This window comes from Odocoileus virginianus, chromosome 4 (assembly GCF_023699985.2).
Source record: "Odocoileus virginianus isolate 20LAN1187 ecotype Illinois chromosome 4, Ovbor_1.2, whole genome shotgun sequence".
Classification (NCBI taxonomy): Eukaryota; Metazoa; Chordata; class Mammalia; order Artiodactyla; family Cervidae; genus Odocoileus; species Odocoileus virginianus.
In genome coordinates, this window is record NC_069677.1 from 65,001,406 (window position 1) to 65,028,351 (window position 26,946).

The window sequence follows — 26,946 nt, forward strand, 5'->3', positions numbered from 1 at the left end:
TGAAAGGATTATCTTTTAATTCAACTATCAGTAGTACTTTGGAAAAAATCTACTTTAAATTGAGTATCAGTTGAAACTTTTGATGTGTATGTGCTAAGTCACTTCAATTGTGTCCAACTCTTTGTGACCCTTTGGACTATAGCCTGCCAGGCTCCTCTGTCTGTGGGATTCTTCAGGCACGAATACTGGAGTGGGTTGCCATGCCGTCCTCCAGGGGATCTTCCCTGACCAAGAGATTGAACTCGTGTTTCTTAAATCTCCTACATGGGCAGGCGGGTTCTTTACCACTAGTGCCATCTGGGAAGCCCTGTGAAAATATTTTCTTCTCCTTAAAAAAAAAAAAATTTCTCACCTTTTTTTTTGCCATTTTAAAAACTTTGTTAGGATTGATTGAAGTCCATTAATTATTTTTAGTTAGGAACTTTAGTTTTAGGTAGTCTAAGTCCCAAAATTATTGGATATTTGGCCTTGTATAAATTAGCTTTTGAACCCTAATACAGTACCTAGGCACATAGTAAAATTCTTTATAAGAGCCCTTAAGTATGTATACTTATTTGCTACATACCTTTTAATATTTAGAAGCCTTTTAAACATCATTTTATTTCTTATGAATAGTACTATTTAAAGATATAGTTTATTAAGATAAAATAAAATTTGGTTTTTCTGTTTTGAGAACTCTATACTTCTCCATTTCTTTATCTGTATTTTATAGCACTTGCAGATGCTTAAGAGTTTCTGTGAACTAGATAGATAGGTCTGTGAACTATGGTTCACAATTGCCACAGAAATAATTTTAGCAGAAGATATCAGGATGTGACTTGACAGAGCCTTACTTGTTCCCCAATATCCATAGTTTTCTAAGTTTAGCATAAAACCTGTAAAAATCATCCAGAGAATTATATTCATGGTGGTTCAAAATAATGATGGTTAACTGAGAGACACTGGATTTTTCATTTTTTAGCAATTTATGATATAGTGAAATACATAATGTTTGCTGAGAACCTTGAGTGTAGGGCATTAATTATATTTGTCATTTCTAAACCTTACACTGGTGATTAAAAAGGAACCCACTCACCTCAATAATTGCTGTATACATGTGTAAAATGAGACCTGTTTGAACAGGTGTAAATGTTAGTGCTGAGGAGCAAATAGAATCATGTTGAAGTTTTGTAAGAGAGAGAAGTGATAATTGATAAAATAAGGCTCCAAGGAGCATCCAGAATACTAGCCATATATCTCATGGGTGATTAAGGGAAGTGAAGTCTCTTTCTTTGTAATAGGGGAAGATAAAATGATGGATAGAACTTATTTACAAATTTAACTGTGGGGTTGTGTTAATGGTTTCTTTTTTCTCCATGAAATAAGAGGTATAAGAGATAAGATTATTGGCTGAAAGTAGCAGTTCAGTGGTAATAGGTCATGTAAGGAGAATAATGATCATTTGAAATAGCCACTGTGGAAAACAGAAGAGAGAGCTGATAAGGAATATATAGGATTTCTGGGCAGCATAGAGGTCCATTGAGGTTGAAAACTAAGATATGTAGTAGTACTGATCTCATAAGCAATTTCATGATGTTTCCTCTGTCAGTGCAGTGGCCTTGATATCATTTCAGTGAAGGCAAGCATTTAGAGTGATTCAAGATTTGAAGCTCGGTGGATGGCTCCAGCTGGTAAAGACAGTGTGGCAGTGGAGTGTATAGAGGATATTACCAAGAGAATGCTTGAAGTGAAGGACCATAGAAACCAAGCTGGTTAGGAAAAGAAGTAAATGAAAAGGAGGTATTATAGATTAGAAGAGTTTAGCAGAATCAAGAGACACTGTCTCATCTCAGTGAGAGAGAACAGATGTGTCAGTAACTGGGTGAAAGAACTGGAACTTTGGGAAACTGTGGCCGTAAAGTGGGGTCTAAATAGTACATTTTGGAAGTGAAGAAGTTTCTCTGTTTTGGCAAGGGAGTCCTGAAAAAGAAGTAGAGGAGAAGGTCATTGAGAAGTTTTCAGTTTGACTAGATGGTCCAACCAGACATTGAAGTCACTCAGGATGATAAGACTTGGGGAGGAAAGAAAATGCTGAGCAATCTGCTAAATTTATCAGTGAGTTGGTAGATGTCCATGATGAGTAGAATATAGTATATATATGGGATGACTTGAACCTCAAAGGAACAGATCTTTTTTGTTCCAGGGTGGGGTTGGAAGGATCTGAAAGGAGCATTGAGGAAGGGAAGAAGCAGACTCAAATACTTTGATGTGCTTGGGGAGTTCAAGAATGACCTATCACCCCATCACTAAGAAGGCTTTAGGGAAAGTGGTGTCTAGTCAAATTTCAGTAAAGGCAAGGCTGTATTGGGGTAGTCAGCAAAAGAGTTGATATAATTCCTTATACTAAAGTTTTAGACAGATGGATATATATTTATTTTTTAATAAATAATTTTTAAATTACAGATATAAGAGTTCTCAGAAATCAACAGATTGGTCTGGAGTAAAGAAGCCAATTTACTTAAGTAAATTAGGTAATAATTTTGCAGAATGGTCAGCGTCTTGGGCAGGTTATCTTATAACAAAGGTAAGAGAGCCTTGTCCAGAATTTAACTGAATAGAAATTGTAAAGGAAATGAGAACATTTATCTGAATGCATAGCACACACAGTAGGTACTGAAATATTTGTGCTGTTAATGGTAGAAATTTTTGTAGAAAATGTTTACTAATAGAGAGTTTGTAACAGTTTCTGAGTAAGAAGGAAGTTTTCTAATCAAGCAAATAATTGTGTTCTTAGTGTGTTTATAAAATGTCTATTACATTACATCCTATCATTTTATGTTTTAAATAATATTGTTTAAAAGAATATAAATGCCTTATCAGACTTTTTTATATAAATAAAAAGATTTCTCAGGTAATAAAAAGATATATTATCCCTCAGTGGCCATTTCTAAAAGAGAATACATTATCTGAACTTCCTCCAAAATAAAAGTAATGTGAATGTGAAAGTTGTTCAGTCGTGTCTGACTCTTTGTGACCCCATGGACTATCCTGTCCATGGAATTCTCCAGGTCAGAATACTGGAGTGGGTACCCTTTCCCTTCTCCAGAGGTTCTTCCCAACAGAGGGATCAAACCCATGTCTCCTGCATTGCAGGTAGATTCTTTACCAGCTGAGCCACCAGAGAAGCCCAAATAAAAGTAAAGGTTTTTTAAAAATGAAATTTCATGGAAAAATAGAGATATATTCCTGATATTTTTGTAATATGAAATTTTTACATATCTGACAGAAAAAAGGCACCTTTGTGTTCCCCCAAAATGTTTAATGTGTATTTAAATTTCACAAATTTTGTTGTTAATTCATATTTCTATTAGTGTTTTAAAGCATTATAATAAATTATATCTGATAATTTCAATAAAGTTTTTCTCTTTTTTAGTGAATATACTGAAAATATAATATGTGAAATGTTAAATTAACCATTAAATTAACTATTAAACTAATTACTTTCAGCTGTGGAATATTTTATTTAGCTGTATTTAGGTTTTTTTTTTTTAGTGAAGGATTTGTATTTGAAGAAGGAAAAACCTTTAAACTTTTATAGGAGAACATTAATGCTGGTAAATTGAGGGTTGGATCATACCTATAAGATTTGACTCTCAACACCAAGTAATGTAAACTTTTTATTTCTTTTATTTTCTTTCCTATAGTTAATCATTGTTGATTACTTAATAAAAATGTGGTCTTGTGTGTAATTTGCTGGCTGCTCAGGAAATACTTTCTGGTTACTTTCCTCATCTATTTGTTCAGGGAATAAATATACTAAGTTTAATGTAGCTAAATAAAAGATAATGTAAAGTTAATCTGTAACAAAACGTGATGCATTTTAAAATGAAGTCTGGGGGGAAAGACCATTTTTGCTGAGATAGTTGGCAGCCTAAGTAGCTATGTTGCTCTTGTAGGGGTCTCAGCAGTTTAGACACTTGACCAGAGGGATGGTGAGCTAAATCCTCCCTACTTGAGTGCCTTTCTTCATAGGAGAATACCTACTCTACAGTGATAGACTAGCTCACATGTTGTGTTTTGGTGTTAATCAAAAGAATAAAATGTACAAAACTACTCACTGTCTCTAAACCATTGGAATTTATAGGTTCGGCATGATCTTGCCAGTAAAATCTTCACCTGTTGTAGCATTATGATGAAGCATGATTTCAAGGTGACCATCTATCTTCTTCCACATATTTTAGTATATGTTTTGTTGGGGTGTAATCAAGAAGATCAACAAGAGGTGAGATACATCATTTTATTTGGTTTCTCTTTGTACAAACATTTGGGAAATGTAGTTAGTATTAAAAAGGCTATGTATTAGTTGGAAATGTAGATCAATGTATGCTATGTAATGACATCTAAACACTTACAAAATCCTTTTTTAAACTTTTATTTATCAAAGAGTTGTTTAATGCCTAGTTCGTATCCTTTACCTATTTGGGGTTGTGTATGTGTGTGCCTTTTTAAATAATTAGTAGGAGTTTGATATGTATTCTGGATACCAATTTGTGCCAGTCATGTCGTAGAAAATTTTTTTCCAGTTTATGGTTTTCTTTTTAACCTTTGCTTATATCTTTTGCCATGAGAAATTTTAAATATAAATGCCAACTTTGTATATCTTTTATAACTTTTTAATGTTAAGCCTTTTATGCGGTGCCTTCTCTTATCCATTTTCTTATCCATCTTATCTTATTTTCTTTTGATTTTTTTTGTGTGTACATGCCCTTCAATTACTCTGAAATGATTTCTGCAGATACTGTATTTATTTTTGTGACTCTCTTTTTTTGTTTTTTTGTTTTGTTTTAATAGGAACTCTGCTTTATTTTCTTAAATATTAACTAACATACTAAGCATTTGGCACAAATCCAAAGTATGACAAAAGTCACTATTAACTTTTTATTTCAAATATATCATTTTAGTTTAAAAGACCTTAAGAGGCTTGCAGGTTCAAGCTTGACAGATTTCCTACTGTCAAAACCAAGAAACCTTAGAAAATGAGAAGGAGGGCACTCTGTGCCCTTTTGATCTGATTCAGTAAGGCAACAAAGCAGCCTTGCAGAGTGATTTTGTTTTGCTTTAGAATTGGTGTGTCATTACAGAGCATGGTCTGTAATTCCATTTTATTGATGAGGAAATTAAGACACAGAGAGGTTAAATGACATGGAAACACAGACTCTTTGAGTACAAGGGACCTTAGAATTAACACAGATCAGATTTTGGAGGCAAAAAAGTTTTGCTTTGAGAAAAGGGCCCACCTTAATTAAGGAAATCAAACTGCAGGCTAGTACTCTAACTTCTCATGACTGCCTCCCTTGAACCTCTGTATATTCAGTGCTTAAGTGCTCCATGATATTGTCACTCTATTTACACCTTATCATATGCTACCTTGTATTGTTCATGTGTGCACATCATGTGTACACACAAGGGGGCTTCCTTGGAGCAGAACCCATAGCTGGAGAATGTCTGAATCCTACCACAGGGCTTTGCACATGAATATCTACTTGCCTGTTTGACAGTGACATCCTAGAAACTGCCACAGTGAGCAGCGGGCTTTCCTTTTGTTTGAAGTGTCTGTTTGCAGATAAAGCACGAAAGAGACATCATAACCTCTCACAGGCGCTTGGATAGTCTCAACCATCTTGGCCACGTCTATTTTTGTGACTCTTTTACAGTATATTTTCTCTTTAGAGAAGCATTTTATTGGCTTAATTTTAATGAGAAAGATAATTTATTATTAATCCATCATGGATTTTTTTTCTTTTGAAAATTATTCCCTTAAAATGATCAACCTTATATATCAGGTAATAGTAAAGTGGTATTATGTAGATAAATCATTAACCATAAAATGGTTCTTCTTAGGTTTATGCAGAAATTATGGCAGTTCTAAAGCATGATGATCATCATACCTTAAGTACCCAAGACAGTGCATCTGATCTGTGTCAACTCAGTACACAGACTGTGTTCTCCATGCTTGACCATCTCACACAATGGGCAAGGCACAAGTTTCAGGCACTGAATGCTGAAAAATTTGCACAAGGCAAATCAAATAGAGATAAGGTGGACTCTGTGGGTAAGTCATAAGTCATACTTCCTTCTCTTTATTATTAACCAGTTAGCTCCTTCCTATATCAGTTCTATAATTGAAGCATAAAATTTTAAAAGACCTATATTTTCTTGCATGCCTTTTTACCCCCACCTCCCCAGGAGATGGCCTTGTCTGAGAAAAGGTGGTTACTTTATAGTAAGAAAGCCTCTCTTTAAACTCTTACTCTCAGTTCCTTAAGCAAAACATATACCTAATTTTTCTTTGCATAAAATAAGGTTTATATTATCTCCCCTAGAAGATTGAGGATTAAGTGGGTTGATGATTATATATAGTAAATTGTAAAGTGTGAAATAAATGCTAGGTTAATGTTGTTATTAACCCACTCCTCACTGTTAACTCATTTATTCCATGTTCCCTCAATGTGTGTATACATTGTATGTATACATATATGTGTATGTATATAAGTGTTCATCTTTTTTTACTTATGAGATACTCTTTGTAGTCATTTTCACATTTAAGTTTTACATTTCAAAGATTTTACTTTCATTCATTTCATGACCTTTTTTTTTTAATTCATTTCACTTATTTTATTCTTTTTTTCCCTGTCTCTGGTAGTGTTTGGTATCCAGCAGCCTCTCCAAATATGCTTAGTATGGGGAGGGAGGAGGGAGAGGGGTTCAGGGCAGGGTGACACGTACATTCATGGCTGATTCATGTCAATATATGGCAAAAACCACCACAGTGTTGTAAAGTAATTAGCCTCCAATTAAAATTAATTAATAATAAAAGGAATTAGTAATATTGTTAATCTATACTGCTATGTACTTATCTACCCCTATTGTTTGTGAACAAATCCTAGGTATCATTATTTCATCTATAATTTTTGAGAGTGTAGCTCTAAAAGATAAGGACTCTTTGCAAATATGATACCTAAAAAAACTGGTCATTATCCCTTAATATCAAATATCCAGTTTCCAAAGTTCTAATTATCTCATGAATGTCATATTTTTAAATAATTTGTTTGAATTAATTTACAAACAATATTCACACTTTACAGTTTCTTTCAGTTCAACATTGTTAAATCTTTTAATTTGAGTCTGAAGATGCTTTCCAAGATGGAGGGGATAAATATATACATATAGCTAATTCACTTTGTTGTACAGCAGAAACTAACACAACATAACATGTACAATTAAAAAAATACAAAAAAATAAAATACAGATTCTCTCGCAAAAAAAAAAAAATGGTTAGTATATATTACAACACTAATACCCTGTTACACCTGCTAACATGCTATTTTTTTCACTTTGATATTACAACTCCCACTAAGGTGACTAAAAGAGGAATCTCATTAGAGTCTAAAATGATACTTTCCCCTATGATATAAGCATTTGGTAAGATTTTGATGAATTACATTCTTCAGACATTAATAGATACACTTAATGTCTTTAAACTTTTATACTTTTAATTCTTGTGGCAAATGGGTAAAGTATATGATCATTTTGCTTCTCTGTACTTCAGACATTTTAGTGAGAAGACATGATTTTCCCCCAAAGCTTTGAGACTAATTGGAAAAACTGACTTAAGACCCTTAAAGAGACCTTTACTTAAGTTCTCCACTTGTGAGCATCGCCTTCTCGTTGCTCTGTCGGTGGAAACACATACATTCCTGTTAAGCACAATAGTTATTGTTAAGCTATTGTTATTGTTAAGCTATTAACAATTGTTAAACTATTGTTAAGCACAATTTTTTTTTAGGATATTTTGGACTGACAAATAATTATCTTTTTAGGGGAATGTTTTTCTCTACAATATGACTTTTTTTTCTATACAACATATTGATATGTTTTACGTTAACTCTACAATTAAATGTTTGTTTTCTGTTTCTGCATGTGAAAATGGTACATAAAAACCAAACACAAACTGTTACCATTTCTTACTAACATTGTAATGAAAATTCTAGCTTTTAAGAGTAACATTTGTAATGTTTCAAAAGTACAATACCTTTAACATTTCTCATAATTTGAAATGAATTACAAATTTTGATGGAAGTAAGAAACTTATTTTAAATATAATTTCATTTAAATTTACTGTCTGGATTATGAAATTTGTTTTCTGTTTTCTACATGCTGTTATGAGTCATTATTAAAAGCTATGGCTTTTAAATAAGACTTCTTAAACTAGATGTTTCTCAGGTCTTAGATTCTTTTAAAAAAACTACCATTTTAAAGTATTTGTGATTTTACTTGAAAGGCACTTTTACTTTCTATTTCCAGCTTAATAATTTATGTTGTAGATATAGCAACACAGGAAAGAAATAGATTGTTAATAAAGAATTCTAAACTTTAAAAAGAAAGCTATTTCCATAATTCTGCTTTTTCCCAACTCATATTTTATCAGTGTTTTTATAGTTATTAATAATAAATAACTCATCTTTGTATCTTTTGTGCATGTGTGCTAAGTCACATCAGTCGTATCCAACTCTGTGCGACTCTCTGGACTGCAGCCTGCCAGGCTCTCTGTCCATGGGATTCTCCAGGCAAGAATGCTGTAGTGGGTTGCCTTGCCCTCTTCCAGGGGATCTTCCCACCACAGGAATCGAACCTGTATCTCTTACGTCTAACCTGCATTGGCAGGAGGATTCTCTGCCACTAGATCTTTTGTATCATCATTATATATCCTCAACATTTAATGTGAATTTACATTTAATCCTTACAACCTTTAAGGAAGGCAAAACAGATGCTAGTATTTATAGGAAAATGTGTGTGTTAGTTGCTCATTCGTGACTGATTCTTTGCAACACCATGGACTTTAGCTCCCCAGGCTTCTCTGTCCATAGAAACAGAAGTTCAAATAAGTTAAATGACTGTTTAAGGTAAGGTAAGTAATAATTGCTGTTGGAGCAAGAGTCCTCTGAGCAGTCATCTTGCTCGTAGTTACATTCTAAATAAGATACACTGGTACATGTAGATTAATTTATTTCATAAAATAAAATAAATTTAAATGTATACGTTTAAAATTTTATCTTCTAAGTCTTTAATTACTCAATTATCTTTTTATGATCTAGTTTCTACTGTGGATTATGAAGACTATCAGAGTGTAACTCGTTTTCTAGACCTCATACCTCAGGATACTCTGGCAGTAGCATCCTTTCGCTCCAAAGCATACACACGAGCTGTAATGCACTTTGAATCATTTATTACAGAAAAGAAGCAAAACATTCAAGAGCATCTTGGATTTTTACAGGTTTGAAATTAATATAGTGAGCTTAATAATGTTTAATATTGCTAGTCTTTTATGTTTAGATTATTCATTTTATTGGCTTAGATGATAATACTGTGATTGTGTATGGAAGAAAAGAAAGTTAGGACCAGTAGGGTAATACAGTGAATTAAATAAGAGGTCAAGATTGGTGGGCTTCTTTTCAAGTTGAAAAGCAGAATGCTGTGAGAATTGGAAAATAAGTAGCTTGTAGTCTTTTGGTGACATTCTCTCCTGTCTTTGTTTGCCTCCTTGTCTAGCATTAGTCTCTTCTTAATTGTTAAAGTCATTTCTTTATAAGGGCATTCAACTCCCATGTCTTTCTCCCTCTGTATTGTATTCACCTTGTAAGACTCCAATCCTGAATAAACTCACCCATGTGTTTTCCCATTGTTTGCATGTAAGCAGCTGAACATCACTAGAGAAAAATCACATGGTGAATATTTAACTGGTTTTCCTTTACATTCATAATCTCAAACTTCTGCAGAACTCTTTAACACTGCCTTAAGTCTATGTGTCTCTAGTTAAGACTACTTTCCCTCTCTTCATGATGACTATTTCTTACCTTCTCTTCATGTCTCTTCTCACTTCACTTACTCTCAATTGATGACCTTGCTTTATTGTTCATTAGGAAAATAGAAGCCAAATCTACAAAATCTGAAAATTCATTGGATTCTGCACCATATTCTTTTTCTTCTCTAGTCTGTTCCTAAGGAAGAATCCCTTCCTGCCAAAATTTAGTTCTTCTACTTTTATTTTTGATTTTAAGCATTTCACGCCTTCAGATATTCCTTCTTTCTCCAGTATGATTAACTTTTCTTTCTCAACCAGAGTACATAGAGTATATAGACATGTTCTGATATCACCTATTTTAATTTTTTGTAATTCCCTTGAAAAGATCTTACAGTATCTTTTTTCAGATACCTCCCAACTTTCTGTTTCCCTCCATAGCCAGTTTTTAAAAGAATTGCCCATCTTCTCTATAGACCTTTATTTCTTATTTACTCTTTGCTCATTCCAATAAGAGTTCTTTCTCCATTCAACTGACTCTATCCTTGCTAAGAAAATCACTGACATATATATATATATATATATATATATATATATATATATATATATACATACACTATTATGTATAAAATAGACAACTAATGAGAACCTTTTCATACTGTTCATGGCATGAAGCATAAGCTGGAATCAAGGTTGCCTGGAAAAATATCAATAACCTCAGATATGCAGATGACACCACCCTTATGACAGAAAGCGAAGAAGGACTAAAGAGCCTCTTGATGAAAGTGATAGAGGAGAGGGGAAAAAGTTGGCTTAAAACTCAACATTCAGAAAACTAAGATCATGGCATCCAGTCCCATCACTTCATGGCAAATAGATGGGGAAACAATGGAAACAGTGAGACACTTTATTTTGGGGGGCTCCAAAATCACTGCCGATGGTGACTGCAGCCATGAAATTAAAAGACATTTGCTCCTTGGAAAAAAGCTATGACCAACCTAGACAGCATATTGCTCCTTGGAAGAAAAGCTATGACCAACCTAGACAGCATATTAAAAAGCAGTGACGTTCCTTTGTCAAGAAACGTCCATCTAGTCAAAGCTATGGTTTTTCCAATAGTCATGTATGGATATGAGAGTTGGGCTACAAAGAAAGCTGAGCACTGAAGAAATGATGCTTTTGAACTGTGGTATTGGAGAAGACTCTTGAGAGTCCCTTGGACTGCAAAGAGATACAGCCAGTCAATCTGAAAGAAATCAGTCCTGAATATTCATTGGAAGGACTGATGCTGAAGCTGAAACTCCAATATTTGGGGCACCTGATGCAAAGAACTGACTCATTGGAAAAGAACCTGATGCTGGGAAAGATTGAAGGCGGGAGGAGAAGGGGATGACAGAGGATGAGATGGATGGCATCACTGACGCGATGGATATGAGTTTGACTAGGCTCTGGGAGTTGGTGATGGACAGGGAAGCCTGGCGTGCGGCAGTCATGGGGTCGCAAAGAGTCGAACACAGCTGAGCGACTCATCTGAACTGAATGAGAACCTACTCTATAGCACAGGAAACTGTACTCAATACTCTGCTCTGTGGTGACCTAAATGGGAAAGAAATCTTAAAAAGAGGGGATATGTGTATATGGTTAGCTGATTCATTACTCTGCTGAGAAACGTCTGTATAGTCAAGGTTATGGTCTTCTCCATGGTCACATACTGTTGTGAGAGCTGGACCATAAGCCAGAGAGCCAAAGAATTGATGCCTTCAAACTGTGGTGCTGGAGAAGATTCCTATGGGTCCCTTGGACAGCAAGGAGATCAAACCAGTCAATATTAAAGGAAATCAACCCTAAATACTCATTGAAAGGACTGATGCTGAAGCTGAAACTCCAGTATTTGGCCACCTGATGTGAAGAACTGACTCAATGGAAAAGACCCTGATGCTGGAAAAGATTGAGGGCAGAAGAAGAGGGCTTCAGAGGATGAGATGGCTGGATGGCATCACCAATGCAATAGACATGAATTTAGGCAAACTCCAGAAGATGGTGAGGGACAGGGAAGCCTGGCGTGCTACAGTCCCTGTGTTTGCAGTTATACACGCTGGGTGACTGAACAACAACGACATAGCTGATTCACTTTGTTGCACAATAGAAACTAACACAGCGTTGTAAAGCAACTATTCACCAATAAAAGTTTAAAAAGAAAGAAAATTGGTGGCCTCCATGTTGCCAAATCCAATAAATACCTCCCAGTCCTCATTTTCTTAAACTCATGGGATCATTTGACCACTCCTTTATTAAGATATTTTCTTTTCTCCCACAACTTCTGGGATACCACATATTCTAGGTTTCTTCAAGCTAGTCTCCTCTCAGTTTCATTTGCTAGTTCTTCCTCATCTATAAATATAGAAGTACTCTAGTGTCCTCTTTTCTTCTCTCCCTCTGTTCATTTCATAAATCATTTCATCCTTTCCCCTGCCATCTTTGTGCTAACTGATCCCAAATTTTTATCTTCAGCCTGAATATCTCCTTTGAACCCAGATTTAGTGTCTTGTGTTTCTTGTTATTCAGTCTCTAAGTCGTGTCCAACTCTTTGCGACCGCATGGACTGCAGCACAACAGGCTCACTTGTCCTTCCCTGTATCTCAGAGTTGGCTCAAATTCATGTCCATTGAGTCAGTGATGCTATCTAACCATCTCATCTACTGTTGCCCCCTTCTCTTTTTGCCTTCAGTCTTTCCAAGCATCAGTGTGTTTCTTGAAAGTATGTTAATACCAATATATTAAATGCTTGTTTAAAATATTTTTAAATTTTAGAATGTAACTTATAGACTATACTCAACAGAATTTATTATAGATTGGATTTTTACAAGAGTTCAAGACCTTGAGAGTCTTTACAGTTCTCATTGTCACTAGCAGTTACTAGTAGAGATTTGTATTTAAGTGGAATACGGGTATATTTAAGTGGAACAGAATGACTAGAAATAAGTTTTCAGTTTTAATGTGAATCTACCCTGAAACAAATATTTATTGCTGCTTTGAGGAAAAAAATGCTTATATGCTTTTTTATATGAACAGGTGGTTTTATTTCTAGTTGTGTCTTTTTTCTTATTTCATTGTTTCTTTAATGATTGAACAAAGAAATTGTATGCTGCTATGCATGAACCAGATGGAGTGGCTGGAGTAAGCGCAATTCGAAAGGCAGAACCATCTCTGAAAGAACAGATCCTTGAACATGAAAGCATCGGCTTACTGAGGGATGCCACTGCTTGTTATGACAGGGCTATTCAGTTAGAACCAGACGAGGTAAGAAAAGAAATGAAAGGCAACATAATAAAAAAACTATGAACTAGAATCTCTGGAAACCTTAATTTCAGTACTGTCTCTACCAGTGTCACTCTGTGTCTGGAAAATATTTAACCATCTCTGAACTTGAGTTTCCTGATTGATAAAATTAGAGACATGTTAGATGATCTCAAACATCCTTTCCAGTACCAAATTTCTATGACCTTACAAATCCCCCAAATGAATGAGATTTATTGTGGAATATACTTAGTTTTAAGCTGTATGTTCAGTTACTCTGAAATTAATGTAATTTAGCTTTACTATTAAAAGTATAAGATTTGCATCAATTTTTAATAATAATGGTGATTCTCTATAGCATAAGAAACTTTTTCAGATTACACATGCCCCATCACCATCTGGGAGTCTCTGAAATGATCCCTTAGTATCACTGAGCTACAGTTACTAATGGGGGCACGTCATGTATCTCATGTATATTAGAACAGGAAAGAGGTTTAGAATCATTGGTTTACAATATTGGCTTAGAATCTCTCTAATCTTAGGTATTCCTTTTTTGTCATAATTGGCGTATTCATTTTCTCAGAAGTTCAGTGTATAGGGCTTTTATTTTTCACAATCTTGTTCTCAATTTTAAAGACTACTTCATAATCCTATTTAACTTTTCAGTTTCTATAGCCTAAAATCTATACTAATAATACTGTAACCTTTGAGTTTAATTTTTACATGAGAAATAATGACAGTGTTTAAACGAAGTATTAAGAAATACTGTTACTTTTATATTTGTTCTGAGCCAAAAATTAGACCTTATCTGGGAAAAATAATAAATTCAATCTGAGATATTTTTTAGGTTGTCTGAATTTAAGAAAAAACCAATTCAGATGTGTATAGGATGTCGGCAGAGGAGTCTGCCATATAGCCAAGCAAGTCACTTGTTAAACTAAGAAAGGTAGGCTCAGTGAAGAAGATAGCATTTTCTAAGGACTAGCAGTTAAACACTTTTTGGTTCCTAAGATGTATTTGAAGTAACAATTGCTATTTTAAATACTTTTAAATTTCCAGATCATTCACTATCATGGTGTTGTGAAGTCCATGTTAGGTCTTGGTCAACTGTCTACTGTAATCACTCAGGTGAATGGAGTGCATGCTAACAGGTAATGCTTTTTCTTTTTTTTTTTTTCAGGTAATGCTTTTTAAAAGAATTTTTTTTTTGTATTGTTTTGAAATGGGAAATTTTAAATTGACTGATTGGGTTGAAATAATGTTTACTAAAGTAATGAAATCATTTCTGTTTTCATGGTTTTGGACATAAGCACCAAAAGTATTTTGTCCTACTCTCTCTCTCGTAAGTCAGTCTAGCACTTAACAGCTTATCTTTTGTGCAAAGAATCATCTTTGAATTAAATTTGCTTTATGACAGGAACCTGCTTGTCTTTACCTACTATGGGTGAAGTTCATATTCATACTTCCAAAGGGTATCTAAGCTCTGCCTACATAATCAGCATCAGTTATTTTATGTGTTGGAGAGAGGGAAATTTTGTGACTGAATTAAAGAATACCACTCTAAAATTTAGGGGTTGTTTTCCCCTAAAAGACTAATAAAAATGAAAACAACCTTTCTTTCCTAAAGAAAATAGGTTTCTTATAGCAAACCAAATGATACCCCCCAAAAAGTGCTTGTATGTGGCAAAGATTAAGTCATGCATATTTCTTTTAATATAAAGAATAATTAGGAAGGTTGGTTTTGCTTTTGAAACTTCCTTGGCTCTGCCAGCTGAAAGCCTTTTTCCTTAACATGTTTGCCAGACCCCAAATGACTTTTCAGGACAGTGTTCAGTTCAGTTCAGTTCAGTCGCTCAGTCGTGTCCGACTCTTTGCGACCCCATGAACCTCAGCACGCCAGGCCTCCCTGTTCATCACCAACTCCCGGAGTTACCCAAACCCATGTCCATTGAGTCGGTGATGCCATCCAACCATCTCATCCTCTGTCGTCCCCTTCTCCTTCTGCCCTCAATCTTTCCCAGCATTGGGGTCTTTTCAAATGTGTCAGCTCTTCACAACAGGTGGCCAAAGTATTGGAGTTTCAGCTTCAACATCAGTCCTTCCAGTGAACACCCAGGACTGATCTCCTTTAGGAGGACTGGTTGGATCTCCTTGCAGTCCAAGGGACTCTCAAGAGTCTTCTCCAACACCACAGTTCAAAAGCATCAATTCTTCGCCGCTCAGATTTCTTCATAGTCTAACCCTCACATCCATACATGACTACTGGAAAAACCATAGCCTTGACTATATGGATGTTTCTTGACAAAGTAATGTCTCTGCTTTTTAATATGCTGTCTAGGTTGGTCATAACTTTCCTTCCAAGGAGTAAGCGTCTTTTAATTTCATGGCTGCAATCACCATCTGCAGTGATTTTGGAGCCCCCCCAAAATAAAGTCAGCCACTGTTTCCACTGTTTCCCCGTCTGTTTGCCATGAAGTGACAGAACCAGATGCCATGATCTAGTTTTCTGAATGTTGAGCTTTAAGCCAGTTTTTTCACTCTCCTCCTTCACCTTCATCAAAAGACTCTCTAGTTCTTTGCTTTCTGCCATAAGGGTGGTGTCATCTGCATATCTGACATTTCTCCAGGCAATCTTAATTCCAGTTTGTGCTTCTTCCAGCCCAGCATTTCTCATGATGTACTCTGCATATAAGTTAAATAAGTAGGGTGACAATATACAACCTTGGTATACTCCTTTTCCTACTTGGAACCAGTCTGTTGTTCCTTGTCCAGTTCTAACTGTTGCTTCCTGACCTGCATATAGGTTTCTCAAGAGGCAGATCAGGTGGTCTGGTATTCCCATCTCTTGAATAATTTTCCACAGTTTGTTGTGATCCACACAATCAAAGGCTTTGGCATAGTCAATAATGCAGAAATAGATGTTTTTCTGGAACTCTCTTGCTTTTTCAGTGATCCAGCGGATGTTGGCAATTTGATCTCTGGTTCCTCTGCCTTTTCTAAAACCAGCTTGAACATCTGGAAGTTCATGGTTCACATATTGCTGAAGCCTGGCTTGGAGAATTTTGGGCATTACTTTACTAGCGTGTGAGATGAGTGCAGCTGTGCGGTAGTTTGAACATTCTTTGGCATTGCCTTTCTTTGAGATTGGAATGAAAACTGACCTTTTCCAGTCCTGTGGGCACTGCTGAGTTTTCCAAATTTGCTGGCATATTGAGTGCAGGACTTTCACAGCATCATCTTGTAGGGTTTGAAATAGCTTAACTGGAATTCCATCACTTCCACTAGCTTTGTTCTTAATGATTCTTCCTAAGGCCCAGTGGACTTCACATTCCAGGATGTCTGGCTCTATGTGAGTGTCTGGACAGTGAGATCTGGTCAAACGGATGGGATCATCTTACTCTACCAAAGAGCACAGACCACTGTTTTTAGTTAGTTCATGCAGTACTTCTAAATACAGGTTCTATAAATTCCAAACTATGATTTTAAAGACCATTGTTCTACGGTGTCTGAGAGCAGAGAAACTCAGTCTTAGTTATGTGGTTTCAAAGTAGTGGAATTTATAAAATGATGGGGGAAAAAAGGTTTATAGAAGCAGGGAAAGATTGGATATATGTTTTAGACTTGTTTCTCCAGATTATTTGAGAGACCTGATGAATAAAAGGGTTTCAGGAATTTGGGAAAGTTTGTTGTGGCTCAAACAATGTGTCTTAATTCCTTATGATGCACACTGCATGCTCTTCTTTTTGGATCTGGGGTACATAGAGCCTCCTGATCATTGGGCTGTGAAAAGGCAAGCTTCAGTATTCAACAAAGGATACTATATTACTGGTGCAAGTGGTCATTGAGGGGATGTGTTTTTCTTGGGGAGAATACTTGCGTTTAAACAAATATTTCTCCAAAATTATTGACTGTGCTTAAACTACACATTCTTTTCTGTTTTTAAATTTTGTATTGGAGTACAGCAGATTAACAATGTTAAAGCAGATTAACAATTAACAATGAAACAACAGTTTCAGGTAGACAGCACAGCCATGCTTATTATACCTGTATCCATTCTCCCCCAAACTCCCTTCTCATCCAGTCTTCCATATAACATTGAGCTGTGTCCCCTTGTTGTACAGTAAGTCCTTTGTTGGTTATCCATTTTAAATACAGCAGTACATAGTCATCTTTTTAATGCATTTATGGAAGTAAGTTATCACAGCCTGATCCTTATGGCCATTTGGTACAGTACTTGGTGTGACCCTCTGGGTTAAGGTCGTGGCATCTAGTTCCATCACTTCATGGCAGATAAAAGGGGAAGAAGTGGAAGCATTGACAATTTTATTTTCTTGGGCTCCAGAATCACTGCAGATGGTGACTGCAACCATGGAATTAAAAGACACTTGCTTCTTGGAATTAAAGCTCGGACAAACCTAGACAGCACATTAAAAAGCAGAGACATCACTTTGCTGACAAAGGTCCATATAGTCAAAGCTATTCCAATAGACATGTATGAATGTGAGAGTTGAACCATAAAGAAGACTGAGAGCTGAAGAATTGATAATTTCAGATTGTGTTGCTGGAGAAGACACTTGAAAGTCCCTTGCACTGCAAGATCAAACCTGTCAATCCTAAAGGAAATCAGTCCTGAATATTCATTGGAAGGACTGATGCTAAAGCTGAAGCTCCAATACTTTGGCCACCCGATGTGAAGAGCTGACTTACTGAAAAAGACCCTGATGCTCAGAAGGATTGAAGGCAGGAGGAGAAGGAGATGACAGAGGACGAAATGGTTGGGTGGCATCACTAGCTCAATGTATTTGAGTTTGAGCAAACTCTGGGAGATGGTGGAGGACAGAGGAGCCTCATGTGCTACAGTCCATGGGGTTGCAAAGAGTTGGACATGGCTTAGTGACTGAACGAAAACAACAGTCCCCTCTGGAGAGCTGCTCTTGCTAATTCTACTCAGATTTAGATCCTAAAATTTTTGATACTTCAGCATGTTGTAATAAACTTGTGAAGTTATTCAAAGTTGGATTTTTGAAAGTTATATTTCTGTTGTGTTTCTTTTAGCTTTGTTCTAAATCATTTTTGGTAGTATTCAGAAATTAGAAAATATTCAGTATTTATGCTGCTACTTTATATTTTTTTTAAATAATTAATTGATTCATTTGTTATGCTTTCTTTATTTTTACCACATAAAGAACAAAGAGGGCTTTTAAGGGCATTGATCCCAGCCTGTCTGAATCTGTTACCTTATTTATAATATGGGGATATGGGTACATTTTGGTGTTATTAGCTAATTAAATGGAAAAATGTGCCTGGCCTAAGGTCTAACATATAGCCGGTATTCACATAATATGATTTAATAAAGAAGAAACATGGGGAAAGTGTAGCTTCTTCTATATAGTCATGATCTAAATATCACTAGCCATCTTAGTATCACATAAGTAGGATGCTTAGAAAAAATAGTAACCTATCTCATACTGCTTTTACAAACCCCAATTTTAAAGTAACTGAAAATAATTTAAGAATAGAGAAGTATTTTAGGTAGCTAATTTTGTATCTTTTTTTATACTATTGACACATAATGTGTAACTTGGTTATGCCCTTACTGAGTGTCCTGTGTTCCCTAATGCTCAATCCACACCACCAGTTTCTGTGTTTTTGTCTTAAATTTAGTTCAAAATCCCAGGTTATTAGAATTACTTAGCTGTGATACATATATGTTCAGTTGGCTCTTTTTCCTCCGTGCTCTTTGTTAATGTTAAACCTGCAGCTAATCGTACAACTGTTCTTTGTAATTATCCAGGCATTAATTCTGATTTAATATATGGCAAATTTGTCAAAAATGATATTTTTAAATAGCCCTATCAGAAGTAATTATTGAAAATAATTGAATTATTGAAATTGTAATTCAATTTCAATTGTAATTATTGAAAATTTCAATTGTAATTGCTGTAAAATACAATTTCAATTGTAATCATTGAAAAAATATTTTTGGGGACTGGAAAGATTAAAATTGGGATTGTTGCAGATAGAAATTAATTATTTTATACTTAAGTACAAAATATAATAAATAGAGTATTTAAACCAATGAAAAGTCTGTAAATACCACCTTAAATTTAAATAAATGTTTAATTGATATGGATTTCTTTTAATAGGTCTGAATGGACAGATGAATTAAACACATACAGGGTGGAAGCAGCTTGGAAACTGTCACAGTGGGATTTAGTAGAAAACTATTTGGCAGAAGGTACAATTACTTTTTAAAAAATAACCAGTTTTAATATGACATAAATATTCAGACCTAAGTAGTGAAGCAATATTCATAATTAATCTGTCAGCTTTTCTTATGATTGCCTTGTTTAGTTCAAAGTGGAATGAAAGCATCTGTTCCAAATTTCTGTTGACTGTTTTACCAAATGAAATAAAGCTTGTTCTGGGACAGCTATCATGGCAATCCTTGACTCTTTGTCAATTGTTTTTCAGATGGGAAATCTACAACATGGAGTGTCAGACTGGGACAGCTATTATTATCAGCTAAGAAAAGAGATATCACAGTTTTTTATGACACATTGAAACTAGTGAGAACAGAGCAAATTGTGCCGCTTTCAGCTGCAAGCTTTGAAAGAGGCTCTTATCAACGTGGATATGAATATATTGTTAGGTATTTTGAGGTTTCCATTTTTATACTCCTGGTTTGTAGGTGTCATATGACTGACTTGGAATTTTGTGCTTACTAAATAAGTGATAGTATGTTTGGTGTCATGCATAGCTACACAAAATGGCTCTTGCATTTTTTTAACCTCACAATCACCCTATCTATAGTTTTTTTAAAAATGTATATCCTTTTAATTAGAAAGGCAATTATGAGACTGCTAAAAAATTGTAAAAGTATCTTACATTTATCCTAATATAGTATCATAATTTCTTTTCTTTATAGCCTAAATAACTAGACACCTACTCTGCCTGGCACATTGGTGTCAGTACTTTTGGTTCCTTTTCCTTTTTCTCATTTAGAAATGCATTTGACATTTCCCAGCTCAAATTTCCCCCCTTAAATGTAGGCATTACATTACTCACAAGGAATATTGCCTTTTAGAGGTAAAGAAGGCAATGATGGAAAACATTTTAGGTCTGTTAATTTACCTGAAGAAAATGATAAAACATGTTATAACTGAACTATAGGAAATTGAAAAATAAGCAGTTTTTTTTTTTAGTCCAGAAAAGTTTATTAAAATTTGTATCAGCCCCTTTGATAATAGCTTAATGAAACCAGAGATTGGACCACTGAGATTAATTTAGCTCTGTAGCTACTCAACTGTATGCTTGAATGCTGTCATAGAAATGGGAAGAAGCTGGTATGAATGCATCACAAATGTTTTCATCAGCCTGAGGAAAAAGAATAATTAAAATTATATTCATTTCACAATTTTTTACTGGCATCTACCATACCAGGTCCTCTTATAATAGCACCAGCAATATACAGAAATGTTTATTCTGAGTTTTCCCAGGTAACTCAGTGGTAAAGAATCCTCTGCCAAGCAAGAGATGCAGGTCAGGGTCAGGAAGATCCCCTGTAGAACAAAATGGCAACCCACTCCAGTATTCTTGCCTGGGAAATCCCATGGACAGAGGAGCCTGGCAGGCTACATACAGTCCATGGGGTCTCAAAGAGTTGAATACAACTTAGCAACTAAACAACATTATCTTCTTTATACATTTGAATTTTATACATTCAAATGGCTTTCATATATTTGAATTTAGTTTTATATACCCTTCTTCAGTTTAATTAGGGTAATCTGGGAATCATAGCATAGCACTAAATATTCAAATCAACATAAATTGGTGTTTATACTCAATTTGAAACATTATAAATGTTAGTGTTTATATATCAAGAATATATATCGATTAAAGTTCTTACAAAGAAAACTTCACATTCCATATTCTTCATGTTTAAAATATATGCTTTATGTGTCAGATTAATGTAACTAAATATATGACAAGATATTAATATAGGCTCTGTCTGTCTTCAGATTGCACATGTTGTGTGAGTTGGAGCATAGCATCAAGCCACTCTTTCACCAGACTCCAGGTGACAGTATTCAAGAAGATTCACTAAACTGGGTAGCCCGACTAGAAATGACCCAGAATTCCTACAGAGCGAAAGAGCCTATTCTGGCTCTCCGGAGAGCTTTATTAAGCCTCAACAAAAGGTTTTACACACCTTTTTTTTTATGTCAGTTATTGTGTATTATATTTTCGTATAATTTGGAGTATTTGTCTTTCCTAATTTGTCTCTGAATCTGTTTTTTTCTATTGTCAATTGCCAAGACTGCACTATATAGTTGAACCTAGAACTTAAAAATTACTTTTATGTGCTATATATCATATTTTTGGATATTAAAAACACTTGAGGGAGGTACAGGTATCAGTCGGTAGTAAAATCTTCTTAGCCTTGTAATTGATAACAGTGGAGAACTCTAAGAAAATTAAAATTAGTCTTAACAAATTAATCTTCTTGATTCCTTTGAAAAGATACACTGAGAGGGTTCCATATTGGGAAGGGATAGTACAATTAAATTATTGAATATACTTAAAAATGCTCTTTTCCCTCTGTTTTGTCACATTTCTTTAGACCAGATTATAGTGAAATGGTTGGAGAATGCTGGCTACAGAGTGCCAGAGTAGCTCGAAAGGCTGGTCACCACCAGACAGCCTATAATGCTCTCCTCAATGCTGGAGATTCACGACTCGCTGAACTATATGTGGAAAGAGCAAAGTGGCTATGGTCCAAGGTAATGGCCAAGGGCCCATCATCTTATATATCTTCTGTTGTAGATTGGGTACTTCCTACAAAGTCCTGACAGAGATGATCCCTCATCTAAATTCAGAACCTTCCTTTTCTGTCACCTTTCTGCATCATTTATCTACCATCATTTGGAAGAAACTTCCTTCTGTACTGAAGTCCCAAATATTTTCCCATTTTAAGACTGAAAATGCAGTTCTTTCAGTTTTCATCTTGTCTTTCATTTTCTTCTTGAGGGAAATGACCAATTTTTACTTTGATTTTACCTTCTATATGTTTACATGAGTGCATGTAGTAGGTACTTAAAAAATATTTAAGTGAGCATAACCCTGTCCTTACTTACATTCTTGGCAGATAATTAGTTTTGTGTAGATTTTCCAGTGTTGCTGTGAAAATCCACTTTTAATCTAGTCTGTCAGGAAGGGCTTAGCTTCAGAACAAAAATTCTCAGCAGTCCTCAGATTAAAGCTACAGTTGTAGGAAGGGGACTTTTTAAATATCTAAACTCCTTGAAGAACTTGTGCCCCAGATTTAAATGACTCTTCCTTACATCTCTTCATGCTTGCCACCAGTCTAGAATTAACAGAGGCATAGCTTATGGCAGGCAGAGCCTGCATTAGTCAGTATCTTAATCATTTTCAGAACTAATGACAGTCCATGTGTATATTGTAGAACCTTAAACTCAGTATGCTCAAAATGCAATTCAGTATGTAAAATTCAGTGTCTCTTCCCCTCCCATAGTCCCAATTTGTCTAAGTAGAGCTCTGGCACATCCTCTTATCTATGACAGAAATCTGGCCCTTCCTCTCCCTCACTTTCTACATCTAATGGAAGACTAAATGTATCTTAAAAATATCTTTTGAATCCTTTCTCTCTTACTTTATCTTTACTATTTTCCTTCGTGCCCTTAGCATTTACAGCCTCTGACAATATTAACAGGTTTTTTTTTTTCCTTGAGGTCTCACCACTTCTTGGTGTTCATTACTACAGTCTATCCTCTTTCTAAAGTGCACACTGCATCATACTGCTCCCCCATTAAAATCCTTCAAAGTATTCTTTGCAGCTTTAGGGCTAAGTCAGAACTCTACTAAGTACACAAGGCTCTTTCTCATTGAGTCCACACTTCCTCTTTGGCTTCATTTGTCACTATCTCACAAACCTTTCAGTCTTCAGCTAAAACCAGACTACTTGCCTTCTCCCAATTAAAATCATTGTTCCTTCTACCAAGAAAGTCCTTCACTGAATTCTTTGCCAGGAAAATTACTGTTCATTCTTTAAGATCTAATTCAGGTTTTCCTCATTTGATTATCCTGCCTGACCATAGCTCAACTCTATTTTCTTATATTTTTAGGTAGATTTAGCAGACACTTCCATAACACCCATGTATATTCTTCTGTTAATTGCACTTGGCACATTGTGTTGTTGTTTTATAGTTTATTTCCTCACTTGACAATGAACTTTTTTAAACTGGAGATTTTGACATATTTATGTTTATTTCTAACCATCTACTTATATCTTTAGTGCCCTATACTTTGATTGTAAAAAAAAAAAAGTGAATAAATGAATATAGGAGTTCTACATGAAATGAAGCAATAATTTCTTTTTAGGATTTTACTTTCATAGAAGGAAAATGCAGGATGAACATGAAATTACAAACAGATTTATACATACAATACCTAATGAACTGTAAATTCTAACAATATTATTTACTTTTCAGAATATGAAAATTTGTTCTTAAGTTAAAAATCTTTTATTGCCTTTTTTCTTTCAGGGTGATGTTCACCAGGCACTAATTGTTCTTCAAAAGGGTGTTGAGTTATGTTTTCCTGAAAATAAAACCCCACCTGAGGGTAAGAACATGTTAATCCATGGTCGAGCTACACTACTAGTGGGCCGTTTTATGGAAGAAACAGCTAACTTTGAAAGCAATGCAATTATGAAAAAATATAAGGTAAGTGTATGTATAATGCAATTTCTCACTTTTTTGTTGTTTTTGAAAACAGAAAAGTTATTTTAAATTCCATATGGAAGAACATGTAGAAAAATAGCCAGGAAGCTTTTTTGACTTTTTAGTGAGTATGTAACGTAAGTATATAGTTGGAGGAATTATCACAAAATAAATATAATCATGGAACCACCACTCATGTCATGAAGTAGAGTATTAGCACTCCTCAACTTACCCTTTCACCCTCCTCCCCAAAGTTAACCATATCCTAGCCTGAAAATTTTTGAACACAATGAATACCTTCCTTACTAGAAAGTAAGACTTACATAGATGGTGTTACAAAAGGGATACTTCTCAGTAACCCATGGGTCAAAGAAAAAACTACAATAGAAATTTAAAAATACTTTGAACTGAATGATCATAAAAATAAGACATAGCAAAACTTGGATTCAGCTAAAGCCATTCTTAAAGAGAATTTGAAATTTTATTTATATATGTTAGAAAAAAATAAAAGCTCAAAATTAATGAGCTAAGAATCAATTTCAAGGAGTTAGAAAAGGAACAGAAAAAAAAACAAGCCCTAAAAACTTAGAATATAAAAGATAAAGAATAATAAAATAAGACAGATGGCTAGAATTGTGAGGCAGGCTACCTGAGAAAAAGGAGTTAAATGAAAAGTTCTAGATTCTTTGACTAAATACCAATATACATACTTATAACTAAAACTGTATGTAAAGTCCAGATGGAAACAGCTGCTAAGGCAGGAATAATCACGAGGAAACTATAAAAAAAAACAATTTTCAGAAGGCAAATAGGCCCACTGATATAAATCAACAGTGTCAGTCTTTTGGGACACAGAGCAGGGTAGAAAATAATTAAGTGTGACAACTATAGTTTGGGAGGGCAAACAACTGAGAATAACCAGCATGTATTTTTAAGACTTATTATAAAGGTATAGTATTCCAAATGATGTGTTCATGTAAGGTTAGACAACCAGTAGGACAGTAGAGAGAACTCAGAAATGTATTCTTGATGATATTAGAGAATTGTGAGAAATACTCTTTGCGATAAATGGTGGTGTGTCATTTGGATATCTTATTTGGGAGAAATCAAACTTTATGTCTTCTTTACAACATAAAAATAAACTTCAAGGAGATTATAGATCTAAATGTAAAAGGCAAAATAATAAATTTCCCAAAATAGAACATAGGAGAGTATCTTCAAACCTAGAGGTAGCTCAGGACATCTTAAACAGACCAAAAGGAACAACCATAATAGGAAACAATTAATAAATTTGACTAAATTAAAATTATTAATTTCTGTTCATGGAAAGGTATCATTAAGAAGGTAAATGCAGAGTGAGGGGAGGTGGGTGGAGGGGGGGAATAGATGAAGGGGATTAAGAGGTACAAACCTTCAGTTATAATAAATAAGTCATGAAGATATACAGTGTAAGGAATATGGTCAAAAATATTGTAATAATTTTGTATGGGGACAGATGGTTACTAGACTTATAGTGATCATTTCATAGTATATGCAAATGTCAAATCACTGTGTAGTACACCTGAAACTAACATAATATTATACATCAACTGTATTTCAATTTAAAATAAATATATATTTATTAATAATTATGAATACTTTTATTTATTTATTTTGGCCATGCTGGGTCTTCATTGCTGTGTGGGCTTTTCTCTAGGTACAGCAAGCAGGGGCTACTCTCTAGTGGCAGTGTGCAGGCTTCTCATTGCGGTGGCTTCTCTTGTTGCAGAGCACAGGCTCTAGGGCACATGGGCTTCAGTAATTGTGACATGTGGGCTCAGTAGTTGCAGCTCTTGGGCTCTACAGCACAGGCTCAGTAATTGTGGCACATGGGCTTGGTTGCTCCACAACATGTGGGATCTTCCCAAATCAGAGATCAAACCAGTATCTCCTGGCAGGCTGATTCTTTACCACTGAACCACCAGGAAAGCCCCTAATATAAATATTTTTTAAAGAATGTAAAGACAAGCTGTAGATTACAAGATATTTTCCAATATATAAATGACAAGAGACTCATATCCAGAATATAATAAGAACTCTTAAAAAGCAATAAAAATACAGATAGCTCAATTTTAATATTGAATAGAAAACTTCACGGAAGTAAATATATAAATGACCCCACCAAAAAAGAAAAGTTCATTGATTAGATAAGAATAGATGTAAATTTAAAAAGTATTATGGTGAAACTAATAAAATATTGTAAATCAACTGTAGTTCAGTTTTAAAGGTATTATGACCTAACACTATATACCTACAAGAATGGTTAAAATTTAAAAGATTGATATTTTAAAGGGTTAGAAAGACTGTGGAGCATTTAGATGCTCATACAGTGCTGCTGGATGTATAAACTGTCAGTCATTTTGGAAAACAGCTTGATGTTTTCTCCTAAAGGGGATAACACTATGATAGCCACTTTACCAATGCTCAACATGTCTGCATATGACACATACAAAGAAACAAAAATGTTTGTACCAACATTATTTGTAGATTTTAAACTGGAAGTAAAAATGTCATTCAGTTATAGAATAGATAAACAAATTATAACATATTCCTTTAATGGAATACTGTATGTATAACAATTGTTGTTCAGTTACTCAGTTGTGCATTTCGGGAGACCTGGGTTTGATCCCTGGTTCGGGAAGATCCCTTGGAGAAGGGAATGGCAACCCCCTCCAGTATTCTTGCCTGGAAAATTCCTTAGACAGAGGAGCCTGGCGGGCTACAGTCCATGGTGTCACAAGGAGTTGGACACGACTGAGTAACACTGTCACACTTTTCATGACTAGATGGTAAAAGCACACTGGAATCCTTGTCCCTGTGGCCAGTTTTAGGCACATGAATCCAGCATCTCTGTTCCATCCATCTAATCCTGTCATTCTCTCCTCTGTCCACAAGCAGGTTTGTATCTGGAAGGTTTTAGGATTAAATTAAGAGAAAATTTATTTTCTTATTTAAAGATCTTATTTAAAGGTTCCTGGCCTAAACCATGTTCTTGAATTAAGAGCACAGCTTTATTTATTTTTTAATTTT

At 34.9% G+C, this 26,946-nt stretch overlaps 1 protein-coding gene across 5 annotated transcripts in view; it reads left to right on the forward strand.

Moving 5' to 3' along the window:
• The window catches only part of ATR (ATR serine/threonine kinase), a 112,839-nt gene that overhangs the window by 58,520 nt on the left and 27,373 nt on the right, over positions 1-26,946 (forward strand). For all 5 annotated transcript variants that reach the window (XM_070466643.1, XM_020887137.2, XM_070466641.1 and 2 more), the window contains 11 exons: positions 2,443-2,563; positions 4,124-4,261; positions 5,881-6,091; positions 9,135-9,313; positions 12,974-13,138; positions 14,195-14,286; positions 19,282-19,373; positions 19,610-19,787; positions 21,157-21,336; positions 21,759-21,918; positions 23,701-23,880. In XM_070466643.1, the coding sequence (XP_070322744.1) occupies positions 2,443-2,563; positions 4,124-4,261; positions 5,881-6,091; positions 9,135-9,313; positions 12,974-13,138; positions 14,195-14,286; positions 19,282-19,373; positions 19,610-19,787; positions 21,157-21,336; positions 21,759-21,918; positions 23,701-23,880 (1,696 nt within the window). The remainder of the gene's footprint in view (positions 1-2,442; positions 2,564-4,123; positions 4,262-5,880; positions 6,092-9,134; positions 9,314-12,973; positions 13,139-14,194; positions 14,287-19,281; positions 19,374-19,609; positions 19,788-21,156; positions 21,337-21,758; positions 21,919-23,700; positions 23,881-26,946) is intronic.